The 15696-nt window shown below is 29.5% G+C and overlaps 4 protein-coding genes across 4 annotated transcripts; 2 read left to right on the top strand and 2 right to left on the bottom strand.

The window, feature by feature from the left end:
- Positions 1-1266: 1266 nt before the first annotated feature.
- Positions 1267-3822, top strand: PGO_145520 (hypothetical protein, conserved; the record flags this gene model as incomplete). Its single annotated transcript, XM_028690542.1, has 1 exon — positions 1267-3822. The coding sequence occupies one exon, from the start codon at positions 1267-1269 to the stop codon at positions 3820-3822; it is 2556 nt and encodes an 851-aa protein (XP_028546343.1).
- A 1701-nt stretch (positions 3823-5523) lies between these two features.
- PGO_145530 (COPI associated protein) lies at positions 5524-6313 on the top strand (the record flags this gene model as incomplete). Its single annotated transcript, XM_028690543.1, has 2 exons — positions 5524-5584; positions 5925-6313. 2 exons carry the CDS (start codon positions 5524-5526, stop codon positions 6311-6313), a joined length of 450 nt encoding a protein of 149 aa, XP_028546344.1.
- A 1808-nt stretch (positions 6314-8121) lies between these two features.
- On the bottom strand, positions 8122-8805 carry PGO_145540 (calcyclin binding protein; the record flags this gene model as incomplete). Its single annotated transcript, XM_028690544.1, has 1 exon — positions 8122-8805. The coding sequence occupies one exon, from the start codon at positions 8803-8805 to the stop codon at positions 8122-8124; it is 684 nt and encodes a 227-aa protein (XP_028546345.1).
- A 3069-nt stretch (positions 8806-11874) lies between these two features.
- On the bottom strand, positions 11875-13994 carry PGO_145550 (hypothetical protein, conserved; the record flags this gene model as incomplete). Its single annotated transcript, XM_028690545.1, has 2 exons — positions 11875-13469; positions 13895-13994. The coding sequence occupies 2 exons, from the start codon at positions 13992-13994 to the stop codon at positions 11875-11877; spliced, it is 1695 nt and encodes a 564-aa protein (XP_028546346.1).
- Positions 13995-15696: the final 1702 nt, after the last annotated feature.

Consider the following 15696-nt stretch of genomic DNA (forward strand, 5'->3'; position numbering starts at 1 on the left):
TTCTTAGCGACGTGCGGAAAAGTAGCAACGCACTTGTAGGGAAATACAAGGACGTAAAGAAAAAATAACATCATGAATCTAAGCTTAAAAAAAAAAAAAAAAAAAAAAATAAAACTGCAAAATGGATTGTAAAAAAAAATATGCAAAATGGATTGTAAAAAAAAATATGCAAAATGGATTGTAAAATAAAATATGCAAAATGGATTGTAAAAGAACATGCAAAGATGTACGAACAAACGCATGAAGGAAACGCATAGCAAAAGCGTGCATTTTCCAACGAAATCGCTACAAGTCTCGTAAAATCATCCATTTTAAAAAATACAATTAAGTCATCTTTTCCCCAAAGAAGTGGGGAAGAAAAGGAAGCCGTATTTTTATTCATTTAGTATGTTCATTTGTTGTGAAAACGGCAAAATAGCCATGTTTAGCAAAGTAAAGGAAAAAACATAACCTTAACGGACATTCATATGTAATACGCATACCATTCTTTTTTCCATTTATAAAACAAAAGGGGGGAAGGGAATAAAAATATATATACACATATATAAGTATATATATATGTATATATATATGTATATATATATGTATATATATATGTATATATATATGTATATATATATATGTATATATATATGTATATATATATATGTATATATATATATGTATATATATATATGTATATATATACTTATATATGTTTTTTTCCTCAATTTAGGAATGCATAAAAGTTAAATGTGATAGAGATAAATCCGAATCTGTAAAACTTGCACCAGAGAGAGAGAAAACTTTCAAAGGGAAGACTTAAAACAAATTACAGATATATAATACTCTCTCCAGTCCTCCCCCCACTCCACACACATACACACATTCCCTTGAGTGTATATATTTACAGGAATACAATACAAATATAGTAATAAATGTGTTTATTTATCCCATAACACCGTGTTAACAAATTTTGGAATATACTCTAAAGCAGACTTGTTAAAAACACTTTACTTATTATATTCATACACATGGTTCCCTACATAACACTGGGTTCACATGTGATTCTATAAATTGAGAAATATCTGTATAACGAGAAGGCGCTGTATGTTGTCACCCACCCCCTCCTATTCATTGTACTTGTGTAAGTGTGTGAAAAAACATAATTAAAAAAGTGCAAGATATAAGCATACAATCCAAGCAAGCACACAGAGGACTGCTATTACTTGGTAAGATAGGAACTAAAGGATACCTCTTTTTTTTTTTTTAAAAAATAAAATAAAAATGAGCAAAGGGTTGACGAAACTGCTAGAAATTAGCATATTTATTGGGGGGTTTTTGCTAATTTGGTACTGCACAGGGGAGAAAATGTTTCGAAGGAGAAAAGAAATAGTGAAGGAAAACATCTTACTAATATTAAGACATTTATGCTTAGAAATATATAAAGTATTAAATGAAACGTCTAAAACTACAAAAAGTGTGTATGATATGATAAAGAATGAACCGAACACTGTTATAGAATTAAATAAGCTGGAAGAAGTTCTACTTAATAATGGGTATAAAGAGAAAATTGAAGAAGCGGAAAAAGAAGTATTAAAAAAATTTCAAGTAAGTGTGGAAGACTTTTATGAAGAATTAAAAAATTATGAAAAAGATGAACAAGTACAGAAATATTTAAATTCGATTAAGAAAATGTATAACGAAGCCTTGTTAGGAATACAACCAAAGTTACCCTCTATTGACGAAAATATTTCACAAGATGTAATAATTAACTTAACTAGTTTAATTTATAAAGAAAAAAGAAAAATATACAAAGCAAAAATAGATTCTATGATTAAAAATAATCAAGACTTTAATTTAAATACCACATTTTCAAATTCTGAATTTTTTAACAAATTACAAAAGTCAACAGAACACGTGGAAGAAAAAGTTATCAAAGAAAATAGTAACTTAGTTCCAAATTTATTTACTTTTAAATATCTAGTCAACTACTACTCGGATGATATAAATTTTATACAAAAAAAAAAATACTTAGAATCCAAACATGGAGAAAAAATGATCAAAATTCTAAAGGTTAAAAAAAATAAAAAAAAAAAAAAAACCACAAAAGATGATGATTTCAGTAACAATGCCTTTAAAAGAACACCCAGTAAAAATTCATTAACAGAAGATAATACCAGTTCTGATAGAAACTGTTTTATAGCTACTCCTACGAAGCAGGATGTTACTGACAATAATGATGTATACGCTGTTAGCAGCGATATAAGTGCTGATAATAATGAAAACATCATGCATTCTTACCTTGAACACATGCCATCATTGCATCATCCAGAAGACCATTTTATGCAGAACGTGGATCAAAATCAATTCGAACATGATCCACAAGAAGTAGAACCCATAATCATCCATTTTCAACAAAATGCACAAAGTGCAAAAAAGGTAGCTATAGCATCCCATTCGGGTGATGAAGAGAATCTAGAAAGTTTCTATTCTTCTTCTAAAGTGGAAAATAAAAAAAATCCGAATGACGAATCATTATTTCATAATGTTCAAAAAGATCTTAATGTCAACAATATAAAATTTGAAAACAATTTAGAACAGCTAGATACTGAATATGGAGAGGATGATGAAGCAAAAACAGACAAGGAACAAAAAAATGATAACTCACAGCAAATAACGTTCCAAGATTGGGAAAAAACACAAGATATTTGTAATAACCGGTTCTATGAGAAGGATATTGAGAATGTGCAAATTGACCAAGCGCAGCATCTGACAAATCACAGTGAAATAAAAAAAATAAATAACAACCAAGAGACTAAGTATGATGCTGAAAATGATGGGGGCTGCGACATGAATGAAGAAATTCCTGAGAATGAACCCAATTCCATTCCAAATGAACAATCAGATGAAGGAAGACATGTAAAGATTCCTCCTCCACAGCAACACGATATTACAATTCCTTCAGACCTTTCCGATGAGAAAAGCAGGGAAACGGAAGAAGTGCCTGAGGAGGTAAAAAGTGGAGAAGCGTTAGAGGAGGTAAAAAGTGGAGAAGCGTTAGAGGAGGTAAAAAGTGGAGAAGCGTTAGAGGAGGTAAAAAGTGGAGAAGCGTTAGAGGAGGTAAAAAGTGGAGAAGCGTTAGAGGAGGTAAAAAGTGGAGAAGCGTTAGAGGAGGTAAAAAGTGGAGAAGCGTTAGAGGAGGTAAAAAGTGGAGAAGCGTTAGAGGAGGTAAAAACTGGAGACGTGTCTGAGGAGATAAAAACTGGAGACGTGTCTGAGGAGATAAAAACTGGAGACGTGTTTGAGGAGGTAAAAAGTGGAGAAGTGTTAGAGGAGATAAAAACTGGAGACGTGTCTGAGGAGATAAAAACTGGAGACGTGTCTGAGGAGGTAAAAAGTGGAGAAGTGTTAGAGGAGGTAAAAAGTGGAGAAATGTTAGAGGTAAAATGTGAAGTGTCTGAGGAGATAAAAACTGGAGACGTGTCTGAGGAGGTAAAAAGTGGAGAAGTGTTAGAGGAGATAAAAACTGGAGACGTGTCTGAGGAGATAAAAACTGGAGACGTGTCTGAGGAGATAAAAACTGGAGATGTGTCTGAGGAGGTAAAAAGTGGAGAAGTGTTAAAGGTAAAAAAGGAAGAGTTAAAGGAGGAACCGCTAAAGGAGGATCCTACAGAAGGCAACAAACATTTGGCAATGAAACATACGTCAAAAAAAAAAAAGAGCGGACATAAAGACTCCAAAAAGAAAAAAAAGAAAAAAAAAAAAAAGAGCGGAAAAAAAAACTCCAAAAAAAAAAAAAAAATTTTTGAAAAAAAAAAAAAAAAAAAAAAAAAAAAATAGCATGTGAATTATATGAATGTAAAGATGAAAAAAAATGTTTCCGATCTAATTGAGGATTTTTAGATATGTATTTAATTTAAAATTTTTTTTTTTTTTTTTTTTTTAAATTATCACATTTAGTATTTGCACATACAATTTTTAACCAAGCATAGATGTCATATATATGGTTTTACATGTGCATGTAAAATAGTGATAAGGCTATATATATTCCCCCTTTTTGTAGAAACCTTTTTTTTTCTTTTTTTTTTTTTTAAAAAAAAAGATACAAAATTGTTAATAATTAAGTTACGCACGTTTTTTTTTTTTTTTTTTTTTCCTCGCATGGAGCTTGAGTTTGTAATATTAAGCATATGGTGCAGTTCACCAGAAAAAAAAAAAAAAATTGAAATATGTTTAGCAAGTTCGAAAGGAAGTGGAAAAAATATACCTGATTGTCTGATTTGATTTTTGTGAAATCATTTCAGTCATATGGGAATGTTGTTTTAATTTATTTTGTTTTATTTATTAAATACGTACAATTTTAAAAGAAAAAAAAAAAAAAAAAAAAAAAACTCCTACCATTTTACGGTTCGAAAAAAGACAAATGTGGTTTAAAAATTGCAAAAGCTTTGCAAGTCCTGAAAATGCACAATTGGCTCTTCTTCTTTTTAAAATAACTGTATGATGGTTTCAATTTATGCAGATGAAAAAAAAAAAAAAAATAAAATAAAAATGGCCATACATTCGCAGCATTTATTCATTTACTTAAAAATCATATATTTTTTTTCTTCTTTTTTTTCTTCTTTTTTTTCTTCTTTTTTTTCTTCTCTTTGTTCGTCTTTTTTTTCTTCTCTTTGTTCGTCTTTTTTTTCTTTTCCCCCCCTTTGCATTAATTTGTAGTGTACACAAAATTGCAACATGCAAAAATGAAAAAAATGCGTTTGAAAAATCCTTAAAAAAAAACATGTCTTATAATTTAATTCATAAGTACAATTCAATTTACACATACATTATTACATACATATGTGCATACACTTATGTGATTATTTTATTTTTTCGCAAAACAGTTAAAAGCATATCAGAAGTGTTTCACTTTTATCAAATACATTTTGCAATTCAAATATAATTAAAAAATTGTTAAAGAGACAAACATGTTAAAAATATTTAAAAATTTATGTTAAGCCGTTAATACTTATATTTGATTATAACCCACACAAATTACACTTTCCAAGGACGAATAATTTTCTCAAGGTGTTTCTTCACCTTGTATATAACATTCTACCTGTACATATATTAACCATAACGTGCAAAGTCGAGCATAGGTACGTGTGTATATCAAAAAATAAACAAATTTCCCATAAGTACGCGTGTTTGTACATATACATATGTGCACAAGTAAGCACAGATATGCACATAAGCAGATGTAAATACATATATGCAGATGTAAATACATATATGCAGATGTAAATACACATATGTGCGTATACGCAAAACCATGTCCTCATCCCCTTTCCCTTCCACCCTTGTTTTTTTTTTCCCTAAATAGGAGGAAGAGATTTATAGCAAAGAGAGAGGACAAAATAAAAAAAAAAAAAAAAAAAAAAAATTGAAGCCCTCTTCTATATTAAGCAGTTTACAATTTTAAGCACGTCACAACTTTAAAAAAGTGTAACTTGTTAAAAGTGTATATATATATATATTTTTTTTTTTTTTTTCTTAATCATGGAACTGATATTCAAAAGCCTACCAAATTTTAGCTTGCGGTTTTTATCCATGGCTTCAGGTAAAAGCATTTTCTTTTTTTCTTTTCAATTCTGCAATGTTTTCTCAATAATTCAAGTGTGTATGGGAAAGTAGGAATAACCGTGCTACGAAAAGCTTCAAGTAGTGACACTATGAGACATGGTTTTCCCTTTTTTGCACACAAAAGTGAATATTTTCCTCATATCTATTTTGTGTATATTTTCCCCAAACCGGATCTGCCATACGCTTTCCCTATTTGTTATGACATTATCATTATACTCCTTTATTAATACATACTCCCAATGCCCTACACACCAACATAAGCACCAACAGATGCAAGAGCGTTCATATATGAAACGAACTATCTTCCCACTTAACAGGTGCACTTATGATAACTGGAGGAATATTAAACGTTTTCAACCTGTTCCAAATTGTAATAAATTTATATATTATATTATCAGGAATTTTATTAATTTTATGTGATGTGAAGACATTTAATTTTTATCGACATATCGAATTTTTATTCACTGTAGTTGGAAGAAGTTTGTTTATGCTTATAATAGGATCCATATTAATTAATAAAGGAGTTCTTAGCTTATTAATTGGCATAGTTATTATTGTTATTGCGTTTTTTTATGTAACTCTGGGTTATTTCAATGGAATTCCTTTACCTCTTCTGGACAAAAATAACAACATGACTAGTTTCCCAGATCAGAAAAACAACATTAGAAGCACATGTTCTATGGATACAAGAGATGGTTTCAACTGAAATGTAAAAATTATCTAAACAGCAAAGAAAATAAAAGAAAAAAAAAAAAAAGTGCATGATTTTTATTCGTATTGCTAAAGTTAAGTACATTGGTGATACAACAGTGCACTTACAACATGGGAGGTTAAATGTTTTCCATTTTTTTTTTTTTTTTTTTTTTTTTTTTTTTTTTTTCCATGCACACACTTGTTATTTAAAAGAAGAAAAAAAAAAAGTCTCCTCCGTATCAATGGGAGTAACCCACTATCCACCCCCATTTACGTGTTTGAAAAAGAAGGCATTTAAAATTTTTTGTATTAATGTCGTAATGAGAAAAACTCTTCTTTTTTAAAACACGCGTAAAGGGCCCGTCCTGTTGAAAATTCACATGGGTAAACATTTGTATACTGATTTGTGTCGATTCTATCTAATGCACGTATGCGTGTTCGTTTTATTTGCAATTCCTTTATTTTATTTCATCTTATTTGATTTTGTTTCATTTCATCTTATTTGATTTTGTTTCATTTCATCTTATTTGATTTTGTTTCATTTCATCTTAATTTTATTTCATTTCATCTTATTTTATCTTATCTTATTTTATCTTATTTTATTTCATCTTATTTCATTTCGTCTTATTTTATTTTTTTGTGCGCACTCATCCCTGTGGTCACGCACATCAATTTATGCCACACACACACACACCCTTGCCACAAAAATGAAAAACAGGGGATTAAGGATACAAAAAATTCACCTTTCCTATTGAGCGTTTTCTGTACCATTTGATTCGTTATTTAAATTTAATTTTATATTTTAATTTGAAATTGTGTGTTCATGTTGATTGATCACATAATATTTTGAAGAAACCAAAAAATGAATAATAAAAATAAAATAAAAAAATAAATAAATGAAATAAAATAAATTATATTAGGTTATAAACAGAGCTGATCATGTGAGAAAATGGAGACATTGTAACTATTCTTCTGTGAATTAACACATGCAATAGATAAGTAAAAAAAAAAAAAAAAAAAAAAAAAAAAAAAAAAAAAAAAAAATTTTTAAATTTAATCTCACCGAAGAAAATTAATTATTTAATCTTTATATCAAAAGGTTTTAGGAGGAACTACAAAAATATAAATAAATTTATTTCGTAAAAAAAAAAAAAAAAAAAAAAAAAAAAAAAAAAAAAAAAAAAAAACATATCCTTTTTCATCATTACGAGATTGAAACAGTGTGAACAATATTAACAGATTACTTTAGACCTATAAGAATATACATTTTTCCCATGGAGAATAAGAAAAACATTCGTACATATAGTCCGTGCCTCCTGGGTTATGAAGGAAAAAGCTGTACCTGCAATTTCGTTTTACAAATTTGTTTTCTTTATTTATTACCATAATACTCCGTCGTGGTTAAGGGGAGAGGAGATACAATTTCGCTTGCGCTTGTATCATCCTCCATTCCGCTCGTTTTTTTATGTTAAAAAGATATGGGAGAAAAAAAAAAAAAAAAGTTGAAGGAGAGTATGAGCTTGAAAAAACAGAACGACGTTTAAAAACAACACAATTGATATTTAACAAAAATATAACACTGGGAATAAAAAAAAAAAAAAAATTAAACAATGTGTGCCAGTCAGTGTAGAAGAATTAATTAAAAAGGTTAACACTTGGTAAATGGATGAATGGATAAATGAAAAGAATGAAAAAAAAGAAAAAAAAGAAAAAAAAGAAAAAAAAGAAAAAAAAGAAAAAAAAGAAAAAAAAGAAAAAAAAATTGGTCTCAACTCCTTTATTTTCCCTCATTCTCCTTCATTCTTGTACTCCACTGATCCCTCAAAAATTTGGAACAGAAAAATCGGATTTCTTTTCGTTCGCTTCACACCAAGCCTTGGCAATGGTTCTCTTCATGTCGCTATCTCCCTCTTGATACAACTGTTTCATCATGTTCATAAGCATAGCAGAGGGTTCGGCCTGCTCATCCATTTTGGGGGCCCTAATTTTGGACATGGGAGATTCCTTAAAATTCAAATTATCCCAATACTTCTGATCTTGCTTTATTAGGTACACATGAACTGCGTCTTTTTTAATTTTGAAGCAACATTTGCTAGGCACTATTTTTTCATGTAATTTTTTAATACAAAAACGATAATTTTTTTTATTCACATCATGCATTTTAACTTCAAAAGATCGTTCGTTAAATTCTGTGAAAATTTTATTCTTGTCAATATTGTGAACATTTTGAACTGTCAAAAAAACAGTAACTTTATTTCCTTCTTGGTTCCATGCAAATGACTGAACAGAATTATAGGAAATGTTACTATGGTTTAAAGGTGCACTTTTCTCACTTATTTTACTTGGTGTCTGACTTGCTTCAAGTTTTAATTTTGCTATTTCTACAGTTGTGTTTTCTATGCAATGTTTTATTTTCTCTTTTACGTTTTCTCGAACTGCCAATTTGAGCAGCTTATTTAACTCAGCGATATCTTCGTTTAATTCTGTGACTTGACGGGATTCCATGGGGGTTCTCGTTTATTTGTTTATCAATTTGAAGGAAAAGGAGAGGGGTGTGTGTGGGGGGGGTCAGAAACAGCAGCAGATGAAAAACAAATTGTGATAGGCCTGTGGGTCTCAAAAAAAAAACTGGGGGCAGCAAAGATCGAACAAGTTGCTTTGGAACACGTACGAATGCGTAGCGCTTTATATGTTTACAAATCCATAAAAATTTGTACATATACACCTTTTCTTATTTATTTTTTTTTTTTTTATTCATTTATTCATTCAGTTATTTATTCAATTATTTTCGCTTCTATGTCGCAAAATCTGAAATGATCCTCATATTCCACTTGAGTGTTATTTTATTTTACTTTATTTTATTTTATTTTTTTTTTTTCCAGTTGTGGGTTTATACTTGATGTTGAAAGAAAAAAAGGGAAAAAAAAAAAAAAAAAAAGAATTTTGTTATTATAAGTCGGCGTGGCACAAATGTAATACATTAAAAATATGTAAAGTATTTGGTAATACTGAAAAGGGAGAAAAAAAAAAAAAAAAAAACTTGGTGAAAAGGGGTGGGCGAGAAAAAAAAAAGAAACAACTTAGGAATAGGTGGGCGAGGAAAAAAAAAAAAAAAAACAACGTAGGAATGGATGGGCAAGGAAAGATCAACAACTTAGGAATGGGTGGTTGAGGGTATTACTTCTAACATATATGTGAGTGAAAATATATATATAAATGTGGTAAACTATATATATATATATATATAAATGCAATACAATGGATAACAACTTACATCGTAATGCCCTTTTTCTTTTGTGGTTCATATTTCTTCCCCATTTTTTCTCCCGCCTCATTTTCAATGTACTCGGATAATCGTTTACAGCATGTGCTACACTTTATATTTACTCATTTTACCTACTCGTTTTATTTACTCATTTTACCTACTCGTTTTATTTACTCATTTTACCTACTCGTTTTATTTACTCATTTTACCTACTCGTTTTATTTACTCATTTTACCTACTCGTTTTATTTACTCATTTTACCTACTCGTTTTATTTACTCATTTTACCCACACGTTTTATTTACTCATTTTACCTACTCGTTTTATTTACTCATTTTACCTACTCGTTTTATTTACTCATTTTACCCACACGTTTTATCAATATGCTTTATATACATACTTTATCTAAATGCTTAATGAATTTATTATCTTTTTTTTTTTTTTTTTATTTAATTCTTCCCCCTCTCAACAGAGGATAACTGAAATTCCTCTAAAATTTTCCTTCGCATAACACCTGAGCATGAAACGGAGGTCTTTTTTCTTCATGCATACCTTTTCTTGTTACTTAGCTTCCCGTTAGCATGAGATAAAATGAAAGTAATATATAAACTTTTATATTTTTTTTTTTTTAGTTTAAACTGAAAAAAGAAAAAAAAAAAAAAATTTACAAAAAGGAATAATTAATCCCATATTGGTCACTCGTAATCGCATTCCATTTAAGACCATTCAATTTTTTCTTTTTTTAACCCCTTTCAACCATTTTTAAAATGAAAATTTCAGCTTGATATTTTTTACACCTCTGTATGGTATTCAATATAACATCATACTTTTGTATAAAAACATGCAAATGTGAAGGGGGGGAGACTTAGACAGCATAACACTCTATGTACATACACAAATGTAGAGTGAAATAATTTAACGAAGGTGGTCTCACATAAAAAAAAAAAAAAAAAAAACGAAGTTTATAACCTCCCCCACCAAGTGACACGCAGACATTTAACATGTTTCATAAAATTTATTTTTATCACCATGTGTTGCCGTTCTAATGGAAAAATATTCACCGTATTGTGAAAAAAAAAAAAAAAAAACACTCAAAATGAGAAAAACAGTTAAAAAAAATAGATTTCGTATTTTTAAGAACTCACATAGAGGGAGATAAACACAACTCGGTGTAACATATTTGAAATGTGCTTCTTTCTTCCACCCCCCTCCCCCTAATATATATATATATATATATTTTTTTTTTTATTATTTGCTGTGATATTTTTATGCAAATGTAACAAATGAATTTGTACAAAAACTTATTTCACATATAGACAAGTGCACTTGGAAAAATAAATTCACGCACACTGTTCGCATTGGACAATTAATCGTTACACGCAATATTATATATTTTCATTCTGTGGAATAAAAGAGAAAAAGATCAAACCAGGTCAGTTTTACCCAAATTCATAATGTAAAAAGTGGTGAATCTAATTTTCCTGAATAGTTTATGCTGTTTAGAATTTTACCAAAAAATGGGGGTGAAATGGGAGAAATATGTGGATTCACCCATCACCACCACCAAATTATCTACAGTACAGCACACCCCACTTCACACATTTTGTAATTCCGTTTCGAAAAAAAAAAATTATAATTGGTGAACAAGAAAATAAACATACATCTTTTAGAAGGGCCCCCTCTACATGCATTAAATTATCGCATCAAGCAAGAAAAAGAAATATTTTTGCATCTATCAAAATAAGGAAAAAGACTGGGGACAGTGAGAGAATGACATGTGCATAAAATTCAATGAACCAGATATCGTTCCTACGTAAGAGAATATTGAACCATTATATTATGCAAAGAGGTGTAACCCGTCGATGGAATATTTATCAAATGCACAAAACACCCACATACACATGGATGTAAAAGGGTATATGCTTGTACGTTCATATATGAGTGTATCTAAAGTTAGATAAAATGATCAAACGAATTGGAGACCCCTCTTGATAGTGAATAGAATTATTTTTTTGTTTTATATGACCCATCTGCATCACTCATAATGGAAATTATTCTTTATACAGCATTAGAAGGAATATCATTTGCATTAGGGGTTCTACTGTTCTTATGTCATCTTATTCTTGTACGGTTTCATCATGGAAGTACTTCACTGTTTTTTTTTTTCTATTTCTCATCCATTTTATGGTTCCATTATGTGAAGAATTTTTTTCTCTCTTTCTCTCATTCACATTCTCGATCCTCATCCAATATGTTTCTTCTGAGGCTCAACCCAATTTAGAGTATCTATGAACAACTTGATAATTTTAGTTAAGTCCCTTTTCTTGTTTTGATCTTATTGGTTAGACTCTTTTTCTTATCAAATTGCAATGACTGGTGTGTATTCAACAATGTAGGTGATTTTTTTAATTCGACAGATGTAGATGATCCCTTATTGAGGGTTAAAGATTTGCTTTTTATAAGTTTAGGTAAGGTATCCCCCTTTTTGCTTATGCTAAAAGTTTTTTCTCTTTCAATTGTGGAGGAATATACTTTTTTTAAACTAGGTAATTTTGGTAGGGATTTTTTTTTCAGTATCTGTGATATGCTATTCTCATTTGTAAATGTGGAATTATGAGTTCCATATATTCTGACTCCCCCCCCACTACCTGTCATATTTTTCGTTTTTTTTTTTTTTTCTTCTTTTTCCACTGAAATATACTCCATAAATTGTGTGTTTTTATTGGATTCCCTTTTTAGAGACAAGAAGTTACTTCCTCTAGAAGGAAATGTATATTTTTTCTTCATGTCTATGTACTCATTGGTTTCATGATTAGTTCTCTCCTTACTAATGGAATCATTTTCAGTCGTAGATAATAATTTATTCTTTGCATTGATGTGTGCATGGATAGGATAATTTTTTTTCCCTACCATATGATTTTCTTCACCCTTGTTGATTTTAGTGCCTTTTTCAAATAGTATATTTTTTTCAAAATAATTTTGTTTTTTCTCTGTAATGTCTTCAAGAATAAATTTTACTAGATGTTTAACTTTACCAATTTCGATACTTAAAAATATAGGAATATTTTTTTTTTTTAAAATTTCTATTAAATGTGGCTTAAAAAAAGAGTATACAAATTTCTCTCTCGTACTGCACCTATCACTGTGGCATAGATAGAAAAGGGTGTACGTGTCTGCAATTTTATAAACAGCATAAAAAATGTTTCTCTCTTTTGTTATGTGAAGAATGGATTCTAATTTTTCTATTTTCTCAAAATGGCTTTCTATTTTATATTTATTTACATCGATAGTGAATAAAAGCAAACAAGTGCTTCTACATGGAATGAGAACCTCGAGATCATTTGACATACCCTCGTATTCATCATTTAAACCATTAAAACATTGTTTAAGTTGCTCGTTCAGGAAGTAATAATTGTACAGGTAATTTCTAATAATGGAATTGTAAAAATGATATTTTCGATTCATTTCGTTTGTAACTGGAGTTGATAAACAGTTATTATACGTAACATCAACAACTTCACTATTTATACATTTTTCTAGTTGCGCAAAATTGTTTACTTCTATCAGTGGTATATTACTGTTGTTATGAATAAAATGAAGAATATTATTTTTTAAATTGTAATATATTAATCTATTCAATTTTGTTACTTCAGTGTACTTTTTTTCTTTTTCAAAATTTTCTAAGGACACACTTTTCTTCTTTAGCATATTTTCTTTCATCCGCATTTCCTCTGCTACTGATTCATCGGGGATCCATAAAATCAAAATCCACTTGTATTTACATGTAAACTTTGCATCGTTATAAAGTATAAACATTATTTCCTTATTTAATAGCTTTCTTATATGTTCGAAATCATCATTTGTATTTTCTCTTTGTTCTGTGTATCCTTCAAGTGTGAATTGAACTGTCAATAAGGTAAAAATGTGAATGCAGAAATTCATGCAGTTATGTTCCAGAGAAGAAGGGGTAAGGGGGGGGGGAGTGAGCGGAAAGAACAAAGTGCAAGCAAACGGTGTGTCTATGAGAGATAATTTAAATGAAGAAATCATTGCGAACTGGAATTGTTGCTTGTTTTTAGCACACATGGTTGCAGTAATGATATGGGGTGTGTTCATCTAAGGTTTATTATTATGTGTGTGCAGTTTATATGTGCAACTGTGTATTTGTGCGTACTTTTCTGTGCTTTTGTATGTGTGGTAAGATTTGTCAAGTACGCGGTTCATACAATTTTTAGTGAGGGTTGTGGCCTGTCCATTTTTTGATCCCCCCCCCCTCCCCCCTCCAATCCATGACCCATGTGATGGTGTTTGTTCTCATAAAATATTGTACATTTACTGTTGAGAGAAACGAGGAGACATCTTTTATTGCTCTTTTGCTTATTGCATAGAACTATCTCCCGTTGGATAGAGGGACTTAAATTTCTCTTCATTTTTTTTTTTTTTTTTTGTTAAAAATGGTAGAATAAAAATTGGTGATAAAAAGTGGTTTAAAGACAATGCATTTTTTTTTTTTTTTTTTTTTGTTAAAAATGGTAGAATAAAAATTGGTGATAAAAAATGGTTTAAAGACAATGCATTTTTTTTTTTTTTTTTTTTTGTTAAAAATGGTAGAATAAAAATTGGTGATAAAAAATGGTTTAAAGACAATGCATTTTTTTTTTTTTTTTTTTTGTTAAAAATGGTAGAATAAAAATTGGTGATAAAAAATGGTTTAAAGACAATGCATTTTTTTTTTTGTTAAAATTGGAAGAATAAAAATTGGTGATAAAAAATGGTTTAAAGACAATGCATTTTTTTTTTTTTTTTTTTGCTAACTCCGTCCACTTGCACAAGTTTAAGAGCAAAAATTTTGTGACTTACGAAAGAATAAATTTACAAGCCAATTTTTGTACACGTTGTGAACTTTTTTTTTTTATTCTACATTTTGCTCCCCCATGTTGTGTTTCTGATGGGGGAAAACTAATTTCATTTTAGTGATGAAATTGACTTTATTTCTTTTCCTTTAAAACTTTTTTTTGATACTTTTTCACAATCCACGTCAGGTATGTTCGAGTGTGTGTAGTGGAGCAGCCATTTGTTTCAACAACAATAAAAACAGGAAAAAAAAAAAAAAAAAAAAAAAAAAAAAAAAAAACTTACATGCATATATACGTGCATACATACACACATATATATTTACCTCTAAGTACACCTGTATACCAATATATGCACAATATTATTCGTGAACCTAGACGAAATAACACTTCTGTGCAAAAAATAAAGCTAACAGAACTAACAATAGGATCTTCTCAGGGGATAAATTTTAAATGGCGGAGTGCCAAGATAGATGTCTATATAGGAATAATATCCATGTAGTGAGAAATTTACTAGTCTTAATGATATGGGTTATCTACTTCACACTTAGGTCTGGAAAAGAATGTAGTACGGGAAAATGCCTTTTTTTCTTCTTTTTTTTTTTTTTTTTTTTTTTTTTTTTCTGTACATATCAAGCACTGCTTGGGAAAAACTCAGGAATAAACAACTCTTTTTACGGTAACTGTTAACTCGTTTTTGCAACGATATTTTTTATTTTTCCATTTCGGGATGTTCTGGTAAAAATGGGACATCATGCTGCGCTTCCACTAAATGAACGTCCATTGACTTATTCTTACAAATTTTTGCTTTCACACATTTTTTTTTACACGCTTTTTGTTACTTTCATTGTTACAGTTTTGATACCCTTTTGGGAATTTTTTTTTTCTCTTTTTTTTTTTTTTCGTTCTATTTTCAATTTTTTTCCAAAACTTTTTGCTGTATTTCCCCCCACCTTAAATTGAACTAATCGTATCACCATTACGGAAGTTTTTTGCCTATCTATTTTATCTACATCGAAAGGAAAATAAAATTTGCAAAATTTTGAATAGAAAGAACAAAAAAAAAAAAAAAAAAATTATCACATGTGAACAGTAAAAAAAAATTTGTATACATACAAATATGTAAATACATTTATAATATGTGTATTGTGCAAAAATATATACATATAATGCTATAAAAACCTTTGTGTCAAGCTGCTGAGTCCATTTTTTTTAAAGGGCGTAAAATGCCTTAAAAGAATGACGGCGAAAATTTTGCTAGTCCATTTGGTTACTGATT

Source organism: Plasmodium gonderi (assembly GCF_002157705.1).
Source record: "Plasmodium gonderi DNA, contig: Chr14, whole genome shotgun sequence".
Classification (NCBI taxonomy): domain Eukaryota; phylum Apicomplexa; class Aconoidasida; order Haemosporida; family Plasmodiidae; genus Plasmodium; species Plasmodium gonderi.